A 17,375-nucleotide genomic window follows, 5' to 3' on the forward strand; every position below is an offset into this window, starting at 1 on the left:
TTAAAGAGCAACCTACACAGCACCAAACACAGCCTCCTCTTTTCAYCACCTGGTCTTTCCACTGAGGTTTCTGTTGAAGTTTTCCCTTCTCTTTTAAGACAACTTACAGAACTAGAAAGAGAAAATTAATTTTTTCAAAATGTTACCAGTAGTGGTTCAAAGATGGCAGCCTTTAGGATAGCACAGATCGAGCACTTCTACTAATCAGGCCCAGATTCCACTCTGAATTTATAAGCGGAGATAAGTAACTCAAATTTCACCCAGAAGTCCTTGGCCTTTACCCTGCTATTGTTTTTGTTGTTTTATGTAATATCTCAGTAATTGCAACTAAGATGGTGAATATTTTTAATAGATCTGTTCCTTCCTTCTCTACCATCTACCCATTGCTGAATCAGTTCATTTTGTATCATCTTCAACATGATGAAAGAGAAACTTCAACAGTATCATGGTCTTTTTATAAAGGTATAAAGTAAATGTTTTAGAAGACATAATCTTTACAGTGGTGCGAGAGGTATCATATTTTTTCCTATAGAATCAGAAAGAAAGGATTTTTCAGTAATAATTTCTGTGGTATATTTCTTTTTTCTGTTTTTAACGTGGAAGCAGATTAATTTCTATAGATTGTGTCAACTGTCATATTATCCCAGATGGGATTTACCAGTAATTAAAAAATCTACATGGATGCAGAACTTCTTGCACCTAAAACACTCTTTTGATGTAGTGTTAAGGGATGTATAGCAAAACTTAAATAAGAATGTCAGACCTCGGAGGAGCAGGAAAGAGCTATTCTAAACAGATAACAAAATAAGAGCAAAAGCAAACTGGAAAGGATTTTGTGCTGTCTTTGGAGGATATATTCTTGTTTGACACTGCTTTCATTTAGACCTAATGAGGAATTCAAATATTTAATTATTTCTTCTATGATAATATTCCATTTACCAACTACTTATCCCCATATAAAAGAGTATAGATTTGAATTTCTGGTACTATTATACTGTGAAAGATTATGGATCATAAAAGTTCAGTATGGGAAACCACAATTCCCATTTTGTCTTATTTTGTTCTTATTATATGTGCACCAGCAGCGTTTCAATCAAGATGGGATGGTGTTCATTCCAGCCATGCAAAGTAATTTTGGTACACACTGTGATTTCAGCCTGCCTAAAAGCTTAATCTCTGAATAAGGACACAGTTCCTAGCAGTTATTAAATGAGCTTTGGGTATCAGTTTCATTGCTGCTGGGTAAGCTGTTATGATTGACTTTGTGGGCCAGCCACTGTGCAATTGTTGCTTTTATACGCTTAATTGCTAACTACATGTTTGGCCCTTTATTAAGAGCTTGAAATAAAATGATGCTAAACAAAAAAACAGAATATTCTAGTGAGATTGAGGAAAGCATAATTTTAGCTTTTTTGTGTGTGCTTAATATTATTAGACTTGCTCCCATCTCTGTCAAGTAAAGTCATGAGAAAACACTTAAATGAACAAAATATGGTTGCATGGAATATGGAAGTTCAACTTGATGGCAGCAGCTTAGAAAAAGGGACCAAGAAAGAGAAAGAAAATTCAAAAACAAGATGCGCTCTCCAGAAGAAAATCAGGGCAGAGACAGAACAGCGATCCTCAGAATTGGAATGAAGAATGAAAGATTGTCAAGTTGGACACAAGTACTATTAATTTGCTGTGATGCTTTTTGCCGTTCCAATAAAAATATTCCAACTGGTAGTGACAGTCAGAATGCCCGGTGTATATTTGCCCTCTATCCCTATCCACTGGATGGAAGTCGGGAGAGCAGACTGATAGCAGGCAGACAAAAGATTTGGAGCCTGTGGCAATTAAACTGGAGATAATCAGAGCATTGATGGAAATTGCTAATTAATCACTGAATAGCAACAAATGATTGCGACTGGTTTGAGGAGAAGATAGTCGTACTGGTTATACAGTAATGACAGCCAAAACTGTCACACAAAGACCATCTCGTTGAAAGCTGAGTTGTATAATATAAGCAACTTCACCTGAAGACCAAAGAGGTCAAGAGAGTTGAATTCCTAATGTGCTGGAGCGAAAAGCTGAGGTAGGAAAAGGAGAGAGAAGAGCTGCCCATAAATGTGACCRTCTGCTGTAATCCTGCCCAGCAGCGAGGGCACATATAATGCCAGCAGCCACATTCGCTGCATGTTCGTGCGACTACACCCACAGGCAGAGTGAAGGACTGTGATCATATGATTATAACTCCACATCTGGCATCCGTCATATGACCTCTGTGATGAGAAAATGTTCAAGTCAAGATCCTGTAAATATTCTTCCAAAAAGAGGAGTAGCAAATAGCTTCTTAAGCAATGATCAGAGATCACACTGTTTCTTGTACATTTTCAGCTAGGGAGTATTTAGGTGTATCAGATAATATGCATAGCTAGGCACCGCTATCATCTCAAGAGCAACCCTTGAAAGTCCCCATTTCATTGGCTCTTGGACTTTTTTAGCTTGGTCAATATGAATATTTGATGTGCACCAGCTACGATCTGGAAGTCAAGACCATTGTATGGAAGGCAAAAACTCCCTTCCTTGTAAAAGGAGGATAGGCTGAAAAAGACAGTAATAATAATAATAAAAAAAAAATCTGAGCTTTAATCAATGAATTAATTCAACTATTTGCAATGTCACCATGGTATATGACAGAGAACTTTTTTCACACTATTGAAGACCTTTCTGTTTTTTTTTTTTTTTTTTTTTTTTTTTTTTGGCATGTGTCTAAAATGTGCTTGCTACCAATTGCAAAGATGGTCTTGGATTTCTCCATCTATGTTAACAGTGCATTTTTGGCAAACACATTGAAAACTACCTCTTAATTTGGGATTCCTCCATTTATTTGATGGAATAGATTCTATTTCTTCCATAAAAGATTAATTGAATTATGTTTCTGCTTTTAAATGTTGATTATGATCACATCCAATGAGCACCAGTCCACAAACCTAGAGGATTTTGTTGAAGAATAAAACTGGCTCCTAATCTCTGATTATTTTTCTCCTGCAAGATGGAAATAGACAAGTATACAAACAACTGTGCTTGACATTATAACATTATGTTTTGTCTAAATGAACTTCGTTTCAGGAAAATATGCTACCATTTACTGTTGGGATTACTTTTTTGGGGGGGGAGAAAGAAAAGAAGTGAGGGAAAGCTGTATAAAATGGCATTCTCCAAGATACTATGTGAACTGCACACATTAAACCCAACTGTTGACTTTATTTCTGTAGGGTCATGTTTATTTCTGCAGAAGCAGAAAGGCCCTCCTCAGTTACTGAATCAGTGAGCAGAGTAAAAGGTGGATAATTTTAGGTAGATCACTTAGGACTGTATCTCCCTTGTACTTTGCAAACCTTAGTTTGACAGAGGAAGGACCTTTACGAACCAGCATCTTTTCACAATATGTGACAAACTGAAAATATCTTGTGGAGAATGAAAGTGGCTTGCCTCCATAGGAAGTTAATTTTAAAAAGCTATTCTTGGTTAACTGCCTATATGAGCACTCATTTCTTCAGAATAATGTAGAAATAACTATTAAATTTTTCATTCAGGTGCCAACCAGACAGCTCTCAATTATGAACAATAGTCATTAAAATAGATAATAGACATTACTAATAATAGATATTACTAATAATGTTGCTTTATTTTTTCCTTTGCAGATATTTATAAACAATGAGTGGCATGACTCAGTCAGTGGTAAAAAATTTGCAGTCTTGAACCCTGCAACTGAAGAGAAAATCTGTGATATTGAAGAAGGTGACAAGGTAGGATTTTCTTTCATGTTTTTAACCTTATCTTTGAATATAATTCTGAACCTTAAAACCAGGAAGGCAACATTTTTATTTTTTCTTGGAAAATACTACCTCAGGTGGAGATATATCTACTTCTTCCTACATTTGACAACATAATTCTTATTTTTTTTACTAAGATTTAATCTTGTGTGTAAAATTACACTGGAAAACCTGTTTACACTTAGGACTGTACACACATGAAGAAAATTATGAAGAAAATTTTTTTGCTAATTTTTGTCTATTATCTTTGATCAGTGGCATCCAGTGATTTTACTGTCATTTTAGCTATTTTTTCACCTGTCTTCCCTACACAGTAATGTAATCTGTTCAAAGTGCATATTACATAAGACCTTTCTTTACCAATTATATAATAAAGTAGACAAATCTTAGTATTTTCCCATGATAGGCAAATGCTGAGAAAATGTTAATGACTAGCTACATTTACAGCTGTGAATTTCTGTCTTCTCAGTATTGCCTCCTTCAGCAAGGTGTTTTTCCAAAAAAATATATTGGAATACACTACTAGAAACACTGTGAAGATTTAGGTTATATAACAAATAGACACTAATTCCATGAAAACTGATTTACATGTTGAATTGATGATTTTAAGAAAAGGTTTTAAAAAATTGTTTGCAGTTACAAACAAATATTCATTCTGATATATATGAGATTTCTTAGTGAGAAATTACAAATATATGCAGCTTAATCAAAGCTACAATGAAAACCTAAGCACTCAAATAAGCAGATATATATTTTCATCATTCTAGGTAAATTTAATTTGAGAAGAGTTTGCATAGTGGTACTGTATAGTTTAAACGCATGTTATCAAGTAGAGGGTACTTGTTTAAAAAGAACAGACACTGCAGCTTAAACAGTTTCAAAACTGATGACCAAAGAAATTTTTTGGATAAACTCTGAGAAAGTAAGTTTAGAAGCGAATGTTCTTTTTCTAGTTGACAGCTATAAAAAACAACCTGCTAGCTGGGCTTGAAAATAATACTCATTTTATAATTAATGCTTTAATTCAAGCAAATATTTATTTATTTTTCAACACCTTCCCACCAATGGCAAATTTCCACATTCAAAAGCCAGAAATATTTGTTCACATTTCTTACAAAATGACTTTTGACATTCAATTTGTTTTCAGTAGGGCTCATTTTTGATCAAGAAGTATGCATGCCTATAATGAATTGTTTGAAGAATCTGTTTTATATTTAACAGCAAAATAGTTTAACAGAAGACCCTCCTTATCCATGAGAATTATTATGAAGCCTATAAGCAGTATCTTATCTTACCAGTTTACTGACACAATTTATTACCGATATAACAAAGTCTATTTCAGGATATTTTAATTTTCTGTATTGAGATTCTCCCTGAAATTAAATTTTCTTTTTGAGGAATTCAACTTTCATTTCCCGTTGAATCTCAATTACTTGATTTTATAATTTTGTCATGGATCTCCTGATAAACTTTAGCCCTAATGCTGTCAACACAGATCATGCAAGCTGCCAGTATCAAGAAAGTCRTAATGAAGATATTTTTAAAAACTTTTTGTTATACAAAAGATGGCAAAATTTGCATAAATCTGACTTTCTGTAATCTGAGCATGAACCTTGAAATGTCTCATTCTCGCTTTTTAGTTCTTGGTATCTGTATCTAGAGATCAGTCTCACTGAAATTTTTTCAGGCTCTTTCTACCTTCAGCCAAAGAATTTCATCAGTATGCTGTTAAATGCTGAATTGTATCACACTAGCACATCATAGGTGCTTTTGATGTAAAATACTACCCCTTCTACCTCTTCTCTGTTCAGTCTTTGAAAATCAAATTACATTGCAAATCAGGTTGGCCTGATATTTGATCATCCTCAAATTAAATTACTCATGACCTGCAACTGTTCACTTAGCATTCAAAACTCTTGTAGCTTTCATTCTTTACAAGCAATCTAACAAGTCATTAAATAAAGAGATAATACTGTTCGACACACAGGTTTGCTTTCTCTCCAGTAATTTTGCAGACTAATGTGTAATGACAACTGCTATTAACTAAATTGCCAAGTGAAATGTACAAATCTAGTAAATTACACAGTCATTGTGAACCTAATATTCTAGAGCCTAGTCTTTAGATAACGAGCCAAGAGATTTTAGGAATTTAATTTATGTGTACAATAGAGTTGACAAAGGGCTGTACACTGCCTTGCAGTGGTATTTWAAAAAAAAACAAGTGGAGATTACAAAGCACAGACACATATGTGGGTGGGAACTGTTTTCCTTTCAGTTTAATGGCTCTTTCAAGCTACATTCCCTAATCCTAAAGGCCCCTGCTAATAATAAAGGACTGCATTTGCTTAATAAATGGTCAGTGGGATGTAAARTAAAAAAATCTATAAAAATCTATTAGAACAATCAGCTCTGCAAGGCACTATCAGTCTTGATTCTCTCAGTGTAGATTTACATACCTAAGTCTAATTTCATATAGTTGAGGAAAATCTTTTTATTTTTATTTTACATTCGCAGAATTTAATTAGTTTTGAAAATTATTTTATTGATTTTTAATTATTTCTTTSTGTGGTAAAAAGAATTCATGACACCGTATTTACTTTTAATTTGCACCAATCATGAAGGTATGACTTACTTAAGTTCCCAGCTTGTTCTTTCTTTTCCAGTACTTATAAATGCCAGATACTACAGGCCAAGGCATACATCCCAAGCTGTTGTACTGAAAAGCTTTAGAATGCTGACATTGGTTAAATATAAGAAAATAAGAAAGTATTATTAAGTGAATATAGTTTTCCAGTCCACAGATAAGTGATGAGGTATTTGATGAGATTCTGACAGTTCAGAGGAAAAGCAATCCTTCTTAATCTGATAGGTTTCATCTACCTGATAAAAGTGACTGGCTGGAACTATTATATAATGATGAAGCAGCTGATGGATCCTTCTGATCCATCCTTTTCCCAAATCTCCCATCTTTACAAGTCGAAAAAGTTCTGGAGAGTCTCCTGCCTTACAAATCTGTGCCAGCKTGGGGATTTCTCAGATTTCTAAGGCAAGATTTGAGGCTTTTTTTTTTTTATCCTTTTAAGAAGAATTAATTATTAGTTATCAAAATCAGTTAAAAGTTCTGGCGCTGATTCACAATTAAAAACAATTGACTTTGGTGCTGACTCAATCAGCTTTGCTGACTTGGTCCACCTTGATAGTGATTTACCCAGAAGAGACTCTAGCAACACAAAAAAAGTTCAAAAGAAATCCTTTAAAGAATGCATGCACATTTTTCAGGGAAATGTGCCATAGATTGATTTGTCTTTTTTTTTTATTATTTGTTTTAATGTATAATAAAAGACTAGAATAAACCTCTTTTTTGTTTTGCTAGAAAAACTTTTACAAGATTTATGAAATTCAGAAAATTTCAAGTATTTAGAACTATTTCTCAGGAGATTTTTAACTGAGTTTTTTATATTCCAGGACATTCTTACATATAGAAGAGTTTCATGTAATTTATTGTATGTCTCTTCACTATAGCAAAAGCCAAATACTAAATAATAAATTGTACTATGAAAACATTCATAGTCTGAGAAGTTAACTTGTTTAATGTAAAGATAATGCTCAGACTGCTTAGACTCAGCATTTTAAACCTAGTCAGCTAGTCAGTTGCTCACATTATTTTAAAAACTTATGTTCCTTAATGTCTTCAAATACAAATACAATGATTTGTGTCTCCCAATAATACATGTGTGTTCATGTTACAAAACATTTTACAGAACAGATTTTTCTAAACTAGTCTTCATCTCCAGATTTTTTAGATTATGTTGGTTGCCTAAAAATTTAACTAGCAGATTTGGGCATTTTTTTTAATGTGGAGGAGCTTCAGTTGCAGAGGTAATACAACTTACGGGTACATCTCCAATTATGGATGCTAAAAGATGGACAGGTTTGAAAAAATAAAACTAAAAATAGTGTTCCTTAATATGTTTTTATTTTAGGAGCTTTGAGAACCCATCTGTTTCTCATATGATTTCACATTGCTGAAATGATAGCGAAAATCTTTGAAAAGGAAAGAAAAACATACATTTAGTTTATTACTACAAAATTGCTAAATTAATTTTGATTGGATTTAAAGTTTTCTAATGGGATGAGTGTTTATTTATTCTGCAAAACACCTTGCATGTTTGACAACAAAACTGGGTGACATAATCAATTATTGATCATAAAATTTTCCCTGTTTTCCCCACAGGCAGATGTAGACAAGGCTGTTAAAGCTGCCAGAAAGGCTTTTGAGCTTGGTTCACCCTGGCGAACGATGGATGCTTCAGAACGAGGAAGGCTCTTGAATAAACTGGCTGATTTAGTTGAAAGAGACCGGCTAATTCTTGCAGTAAGTACAAGTGAACAAAAAGAAGGAGAAAAGSTCTGGGCCCTGAATTTTAAAGAAAAGAGGTATCAGCAAGGGTAACATGCACTATCCCTTGGAAAGTCAGGCTATCTCAATACTTGGTTTTGCTCTGTATTGCAAATGGACCTCATTAAACCAGCCTGTACTCTGCTCCCCTAAGGCCCCAAAGGTGGGTACAAAGTGCTTAAATGTTTGATCAGCTTTAAGAGAATGCTTAAGCTCCCTACAACAAATGCAGTTTAAATTGTTTATTGTTAAGGACACAGTAGCAACCAAGATGTGCTTAACACTTGGCTAAATCAAGACCTAAATCACAAGGCCTAAATCACAGCTCAGCTCAAAGTTTCCATACTTACAGGAAAAACAAGTCATTACTAGGAGAAACCTGAGGTGATACTTGTTTGCACTATCTCGAAGGTGAACTCTGTTTTCTGTGAAGAGTGTCAAAAATTTAAGAAAGCATAAGGAGCATCGAACATTCAGGATCATCACTTTGAGTTAATCACTACTCAAAGTATTCAGACATTTGCTACAAATAGCATCAACAATAAGCTAGTAAAATTTAAAACTCCAAAATACATAAAAATTTTTAAAAGGATTTAATTGTCCATGGTTTCTTTCTGGCTCTATTCTAGATAGATACTTGCACTGGAACTGAGGTTTATATCATATAAAATATAATTATTTTTATAATATATGGGGTTTTTTGGATGGTCATTGGATGTGATTGTAATCCTAATACATGTTATTATATTTTCAAATTTTCAAAGTTTGTAACTGTCAGTTTTACACTTTTCTTCAATTAAATTCTTTCCCTAAATTAATCCTATCACCTTGATCTGCAGTGATAATTAAYTTGCTAAGGAGAAAATTCAGGTGGTTATCCTTTGTACCTTTAACAATGTTAGGTTTACTGGAACTGAGAGACTACATTTTAAAGGAGTTGCACACTTTATAGGAAAAGTTGCCTGCCTGCCAGCTAAATATTGGATAAACTGGCATTTTCTTCTTTGTCATACAGCCTATGACATTACACTTGCAATGAGGAAAGGGAATAATCTTTCTTCCTCAAGGAAGCAGAGCAGCCGGTTTCTGTTCTTATTTGCCATTTTTACAGTCGCAAAGTACTCCTTCCCTCCAGAGCCCATCCCTTGGTTCCATTTTACTGTCTTTATTTTTATTTCCCACAGCTTCAATACATTACTGGTTAATTTTCCCTTTTAGGTAAGGTGTGCTTGAATGAAGTGCTTTCCAGACTCCATCAGAATAGAATCACAGAATCAGTAAGGTTGGAAGGGACCTCTGGAGATCATCTAGTCCAGCCTCCCCGCTCAGCAGGGTCACCTATTAGACAGGGTTGCAGCAACAAGGACCCCCCTTGCTGAAGCCCAGGGTTGAACCARGGACCTTTAGATCTTCAGGCTAACGTTCTTCTAGCTGAGCTATTTCATCCCCCCAAATAGTCTGAGTTACCCAAAGAGATTTTATCCACTCACAGTTTACCCAAGGAGCCACAGAGCCAGGAGAGAGAGAATGAAAATCAGCCTTGTAAACCACTAGAGGCCAGACTAGACCCCCAAAGTTCATTGTAAATACATTTTCACAAGCTTGTGCATTTGACCAGGATGAAAATTGTTCCATTCATTATTTCATATAATGATAAGATGCCTGTCTCACAAGCTCCGGAGGCTGAACAGTTTTGTAGACTACTGGAAGAGTAAGTCCTAGTAGATTACTGAGAGATCTGCAAAGATTTTTGTTTCTAAAGTTTCAGTCTGTTGTGATGTTCAAAGTTAGAGTTCCTAAGTTTAGGGTCAGAGAAGAATTTTTTCCTATTGCCAAAGAGAAAGTAAACAATATAGACAGGGCTGAATTACCATCTTGAGTAGCAAGGGTACATTTCATTTGATCAGTTCCTTCTTGTTGAAAACCATCAAGCATTGCTGGCTTCTCCATTTAGTTGCTCTCTTCCTGCAGTCCTTTCACTTAACTAATACTATGCACAATACAGGAAGTATTTAGGTGAAATAATACCTTTGCAAGATCAGATTATAGACTCTGCCTGAAAACTGCATTTCAAAAGAAAAGAATATTTCCAGAATTTGACTAGATCTTGATAAATAAGATAAACTGAGATTCTCCTGCCATGCATCCTCACAGAATTGTCCATGAAGCCGAAGTCCCCTCTGTCTCTGTGGCTGGAAAATTTGGGGAAAATTTTCTAGGAGGATCAAGAAGATGTTGACATTATTTAAGAATTGTATATAGTCTTTAATTAAATTTTCCAACAATTTGGGGTAATAAAATGGTGCTAATCCAAACCATACACTCTAAATTTGGCTGTAATTCCACCATATTCAGTGCTGGGATCAGTGTGGGATCATTAGAGCACTGTGGGAGGAACAGAATCGGTCAATGGAAAAGTTGTAGATGAATACATGTTAATTGTGTTTCTACAGGTTAAGATTTTGGATATACATTTACCAGGCATGGAAAGATGGCTTCATGTTGACTAATTAGTACACTCAATTATTAGCTAGCCAATGAAAAGATTCTCTTCTACATTTATATATATATATATATATATAACCTTACTCTTCCCTAAAGTTTCCTGAGGGCTCAAGTCTTTCCTTTCCTCATCCGGTGACTCAGGGTTTATTTTGGTACTATTATTGCATGCTTTGGGTCTTCTTGCTCATATAATTTGCCACTTATGCATTCATTAAGCACCTAGGAAGTGTCCCTTGGTAATTAAAAAACATAGTAGCCTAAATATGTGTGATAATCATTGCCAGGAAACTATTACCTACCTTGGATGTCAGTGCAAAAAGCACACAGAGTGACAGGGACCAATCATTTTATTTACATCAACTAACTCATAGACTCCTAGTTGTAGTTCTTTTCATCTACACTTATAGAACATTCAGATTAAATCAGAGACATTTCTCTGATTCAGCTGGGAGGAATTTAATGTTCTCAGAACCTCTTTCATTTCAAATGTACCATGACCAAGTTATCTGCAGAGATTGCTAAGAATAAATCTTTATGAAAATTTCTCATCTGTAAACTGCCTGCTTGGGCTTTTCTTCAAAAGTTAACTCTCCCTCAGAGAAGAATTAATATTCTAGATGATTGTAGAAAAACTGAAAAATTGAACAACTGAAAGCTATACGACAAATTACTGACATAAGAATGTTTATATTTGATATTAACTTCTTAATTGTTGCTTTCTGCAGACAATAGAAGCCATTGATGGTGGGAAACTCTTTTCCACTGCCTACCTAATGGATTTAGGTGCCTGTGTTAAAACATTACGCTACTGTGCAGGCTGGGCTGATAAAAACCATGGCCGTACTGTGCCAATGGGTAAGTAATTTTGAGAAAAACAAAATACAGGACTGAATCCATATGATCTGTTTTTAAGAAAAAAATACCTGTTCTAAAAGTGATGCCACGTGCAAAAATTTAAAAAGGAAAATCTTTTAGACAGATTTAAATGTAGGTTAATTGAGGTTTATTATAGTGCTCTCTGCACATATTTAATGTAGTTATTCAAATTTATTTATTTGAACCACTAATAAACATTCCTTACTCACTAGAAAGGTGTTAGCCTGCATGTACATCAAAAAACCAATAGGTTTCTTTTACATAACAAAGTGTAGTTTACATGACGGTACAGTAATGCAATAATAGTCTTCAGTTATAGTGTATTTGAAAGACTTCAGCAGATAGAAATGAGGAAATACTCTCTTATTTTACTGAAATTCCATTCTATTCCCTCTTCCTATTAACTAGCTCTGTGAAAACACTGTGTCTAACTGCCTTTTTTTCAGGAGCAAAAAAAAGGGATGGTAATAAAGAAGGAATTAAGGAACACTACAGTGATAAATACTTCCAACTTTTTGCATCACGCAGATGCCTAGACTAGGCTTAATGGAACACATGTTTATCTGAAACAAAGTGAATTTTATACTTAATGGATTTGATTTAAGCTAAGATCTAATATTAAAAAATGTCTGATATGTATCTGGATTGCAAGTAGCTTTTAAAAAAGAACTTTCCAAAAAAAGGTGATAGAAGAAAAAAGAAACAAAGAATGTCCATTGGTGTTCTGTGCATACCATATTGAGAAGCAGGGTTACCATTGCAGCAAGTTAGTCAGATTGGCAGAATCCAACTTTGAAGCTATGAGGAAAGTAGAGATTGAATCCAGATGTACTTTTTGATTGTTGTTGCATAGTTAAAATTTTGAAAATGTCACTTATAAATAAAATAGTACGCAGCTAAGTTTGGTATCCAAGTTTATCTTTTTTATTTAACGGTTTCTCCTAAATGCTTTGTCTGAATGTCTAATTTATTTCTTCTTCCTCTAGATGGAAACTTTTTTACATTTACAAGACATGAGCCCATTGGTGTATGCGGCCAAATTATTCCTGTAAGTTGAAGCCATTTATCAAATTGAATGTTCCTATTGTAAATGAACTTGCTTTTGAAATTTTGACTGTACCTATGGATACGTGWAACATTACCAGTTAGAACTTTTCTGGTCCTATAAGATAGAGACTACTCTGAATATTCCTCAAAATCTGCAAAATGGTATTTTAAAGAACGTTCACCTGTCCACACTCACTTCCCTCTTCCCTGAGTACAGAAAAAATAAATAAATCTCAAAAGATTGATCGATAGATTACTTTGAAAGACAGATATGTGTTCTGTTTGAACTGAAAAACTTGGGAATAAACTAGTAAGACAGGTGAATATTTACAGCCTACAAATGTCCCTCTTTGGGACATGGAGTGTCTCCAATTCTGTTTTGTACAGCACCTAGACCACTGGGATCTTTATTTATTGCTAAGACTCATACATCCTGCTGATGTATGACACAAAGAATGTGTCAAATAAGCTCAGTAACATTGAGCTACATGTTCCCAAACTCCTGTTCAGAGTGTCAAAACTCCCAGTTTTTTAGGTTACTTGTTCCAAGTGGAGTAAAAAGGATTGCTTGAGTCTGAATACCCAAAACCCTGAGCAATTCAACTCTGAGATTCTTTGGTAAATTCTGCACAGATTTGATGGGTTGTTGTGAGAATAGCTGTTATTTGTTATTACAATACTTCACACTCCCAATCCACCCACCTCTGTGCACATGGCAGGGTGTGGGCAACCTGACCTGGCCTGTTTGACAGCCTACCAGTTTCTGAAAGAGTCAGCTTGTCCACCAGGTCAGCTCAGACCTGTGGGTCCCACGCATGTTCCCAATGTCTTTCGGTTGAGCTTGGAGGTTTAACTTCCCTTCAGACCACTACACAGGTGGTTGTCAGAATAAAGGATTTGGATGGAGCCTCCAGGAGAGCTGCTATTCTGGGTTCCCCTGCAAGTCAGGCATGAGCTGTTTCAAGTAAAGCATTCAGAGCCAAGATAATGAACTAGACACATTAGATGTGGTGACTCTTAAGTAAAATTGTAGCCTTCAAGTATAAGAGCTGGCTGTTAGTGTAAACACTGGCCACCCTTATAAAATATTCAAGGACTCCTAAGTGTATCTTTCTTTGCTCTCCATTGAAACATGAACCCCTCAAGTTGGAGGTTTTTTATATAAACAAAATCTTGGTGGATTATGTGAATGTTGCAAAACACTTCAACTAGCTCTGCTTTTCCCTTCGGCTTGCGTAATTCTACTTTACTCAAGAAGACCTAGGAAACTCTGTACTCCCTTATTTTGTGCTACTTCRTGTTTTTTTATATGTGCATTTCTCCAGGCTTTAAGGGTAATAGCCTTTTTTCCCTCTTTCTTGGATGTAAGACCCTTGGTGTCTCTTGTGGTGAGGCTCATGGGTTCAGTACTCCACAGCCACTAAGAGCGTTCTCAAAGGGGCAGAAATGACCCACCCAGTCTGTGCCCCAGCCACACTGTGTGACCCACATGACTGAACGTAGGGGCTGAGCAGTCAGCYGTTCTGCAGCCTGGCTGGGCTCACTGCGACAGACAGCTGCCAGTGACGCAGCCAGTGAAGAGGGCAGTGTTACAAATTATTACCTTATCTCCCTTAGAAGGCTGAACTGATGACGGATGTGATCATTTAAGAAAGAAGATAGCAAAACTCCCAACTTCACCTCTAATCTAGCAACTTTTTGTCAAGCTTTGTTAGAGGCATGCTTTTATTGTCTCCTGAGCTTTTAACTAACCCTCTGGATCCCCTGGACTCATATGTACCAAAATTGCTGGTCTTTGTGTATCACCGCTTTCCAGTTGCTTTTTCAAAATATCTTCACACTGAAAAGAGTTCAACAAAGAGTTCAACCACCCAGTTGAAAATTCATGTTATTATTGCAGAAAAAGCAAAAGCAATTTGGTGGTGTATTAGAAACAGGATACACCTTCTCATCTGTCTTTCAGTGGAACTTCCCATTGCTTATGTTTGTCTGGAAGATCGCCCCTGCCCTTTGTTGTGGAAACACGGTGGTTGTCAAACCAGCAGAACAAACTCCACTGAGTGCCCTTTACATGGGATCCTTAATTAAAGAGGTAAGTCGGTAACAGCCAAGTTTTTGCACTTCTCAGAAATGTAAGAGAATACTTCGGCTGAAATGCCACAGCAGTAATACAAGCCCGGCTGCTCTGTGCAAGTACTTTGCGTTGCATGTCTAGCCTTGTGCTATGGAACTCGCCTTACTGAAAGCAGTGAAGCAAAACCAGGGCAAAAGGATGAATATCTTTCAGCCTAGTCCTAGCACAAAAAAAACCCACAATAGCAATTTAGTAAACCCCATTCCTTGGCAAACATRTGTGTGTTACAAAAGCGCCATACCTTTCAAAGTCAAAAGCAAACAAGAAGTCAAGAGCAGGGTTTTTAGAGATGGGTGGCAGCAACTTTATTAGCATAGTTATCACAGAAAGGGACTTGTTTGTACAGATAGTAATAATAATAATAATTATTAACTGAACAAACATTTCATCCGTATGAGTTTATGATTAACAGAGAGCTGTAAAACTAAACTACCTAACTGCTGCCAAACCCATGAACTCTCTTCACACAGAAACCGGAGAAGGATACACCTTGTGCTTCTGAGAACAGGGAATAAAGCAGCTTCCCCAGTGGTTCCAAAGCAACCTTGATTATTGTGCCCAGCCCAGCAAACGCCAGAGAATATCAGTGAAATAGTTTAACTATCTTGCCTCCCCATAAGGTCAACAAACGTAAGCTCACGTGTTCGAGGAGTCAGTGCAGATGCCAACAACCGCCAGCTCAGTGACCTTCCAAAGTGCTAATGGCAATGACTTAGCACATTTCAGCATGCTGAAATGCTTCAAAGCAGTGATTCAGCAGGATGCACCGGCTGCCTACTCCCTGATACTCAGTGCAGATAGAGGGGACTAAACGAGTGAGTGTTATTAAGAAGCCAAATCCCTCCGTTAATGCATTATGCAGAATTTGTCATTAGAAAATACTGAAGAAGAAGGGATGGCTTTTGAAAATATTTAGAGATATCTTCTCTATTAAATTTTAGCAAATATCAAAAAGTTTGTTTCTGTAGAAAAGCAAGTTTACAGGGAAAAGAGCTGTTCTGACATGAGTCTAATAAAGTATCTGTTCTGATACAACCTCTTGAAAGAGAGCTAGTAACTGGGACTGTGGTCATGATTGCATTCAAGCTCAAGACTTTTACACAGTGATAATGACTGCTGGATGCTAYAGCATTTTCAGTAAAAGACAAGAGACAATCCACATTTTATCTTTTCAGTGATCCAGATGAATGATAAATTTAAATATCTTATATGTTAAATGTCTTTAGTGGATTATCCGGCAGACATTGTGGGGCTTTAATTAAAGCCAAATATTTACCTCATCAGATGACTCAAAAGAGTTATGCACCAAAATCTGAGTTTTTGTTTACAGCTGAATTACCTAAATAAAGTGGGAGCCCAAATTCTTGTAAGAGATCAAAACTCAGCTTCTTTAGAGTTCTAGCAAAACTAACTGATGAGCTAGTTTTATATTTCTCAAGTGCCTGAATAAAAAAGGAAATATAGTCATGGCTAGTAATTCTTACTATTCTCATTAACAGCCCTTGTGAGACTCGTTTGATATAGATAATAGCTTCTACTGCAGACACAGAAATTAGATGCCTAAAGTGAGAAGATGTGACTTAGCTCCCACTCCACACACATACACACTCTGTAGAGAATATCTTCCTTATTTTTCTCTACAAACTATTTGATCAGATTAGGTGTGAAGCATACTGCTAAGGAAATGCAAAGAACCTCATTGTCTCATCAGTTCTGGGTAAATATTGATCTGAACTGTTAAATAAGCATAAAAAGATTGATGGAGTGTATCAGAGTGTAATTCTGTGAGCAAACTAAGTTGCTAGAACAGAAATACTTGTCTGGTGTCCATAACACAGGAAATGAGGCCTAGGAGCTATAATTCACCAGCAGATAAATGGAAATGGAATCTAGGCATGTTACAAGATCTGTTTAACCCTTAAAAGTGACTCATTTAAGTGATAATACRGGAAATGTGTATTTTTGGTCCTGTAACTCTGTGCTTTCTCTCTTCCTAAATGCCTCCTATAGCAGCTTCAAAATTGGGAAGAAAATCCAGCTGCACCTCACTCTTTCATACGAATTTGAGCTGATGAGCCATTAGAAGAAAAATAGAGGAAAATAGAATGATTTGAATAGCTTTAATGAAGTAAATAGAAAACTAACTAACCTTTTTATTTACACATCTGACTGAGAGAGAGAAGAAAAAATAAATTAATTGTTGGGAATGGCACTGAAAACAAAAACTAAAATAAAATAGAGAGTTCTTCTTTTTGAAGGGCATGTTTAATGGCCTAAAAGACAAGTGTGGGGGGAAAAATGTGAAAAAATAACGTATTTCGGAGTCTACAGTTGAGAATAACTATGCAGGGGAAAAGGTGGCTGGAAAACTTAAAAGGGAAATAATATAATATGAGACACACTTTTCTAGTGATTATCACTTCCTCAGCTTTATGGGTTTCTCTCTTCCAATTTAGGCTGGATTTCCACCTGGAGTTGTGAACATTGTGCCAGGCTTTGGACCCACTGCCGGAGCAGCAATTTCTCACCACATGGATATAGATAAAGTGGCTTTCACAGGCTCTACTGAGGTATTACAATGAATGCAAGCAAGCAT

General features: G+C 35.8%; 1 protein-coding gene across 2 annotated transcripts in view; it reads left to right on the forward strand.

Moving 5' to 3' along the window:
* The window catches only part of ALDH1A1 (aldehyde dehydrogenase 1 family member A1), a 48,821-nt gene that overhangs the window by 19,052 nt on the left and 12,394 nt on the right, over positions 1 to 17,375 (forward strand). For both annotated transcript variants that reach the window (XM_085312467.1, XM_085312476.1), the window contains 6 exons: positions 3,687 to 3,791; positions 8,053 to 8,193; positions 11,448 to 11,577; positions 12,585 to 12,646; positions 14,609 to 14,737; positions 17,236 to 17,349. In XM_085312467.1, coding sequence (XP_085168593.1) covers positions 3,687 to 3,791; positions 8,053 to 8,193; positions 11,448 to 11,577; positions 12,585 to 12,646; positions 14,609 to 14,737; positions 17,236 to 17,349 — 681 coding nt within the window. The remainder of the gene's footprint in view (positions 1 to 3,686; positions 3,792 to 8,052; positions 8,194 to 11,447; positions 11,578 to 12,584; positions 12,647 to 14,608; positions 14,738 to 17,235; positions 17,350 to 17,375) is intronic.

Source organism: Rhea americana, unplaced genomic scaffold, assembly GCF_003343005.1.
Source record: "Rhea americana isolate MKP2758 unplaced genomic scaffold, rheAme1 scaffold_11, whole genome shotgun sequence".
NCBI classification, from domain to species: domain Eukaryota; kingdom Metazoa; phylum Chordata; class Aves; order Rheiformes; family Rheidae; genus Rhea; species Rhea americana.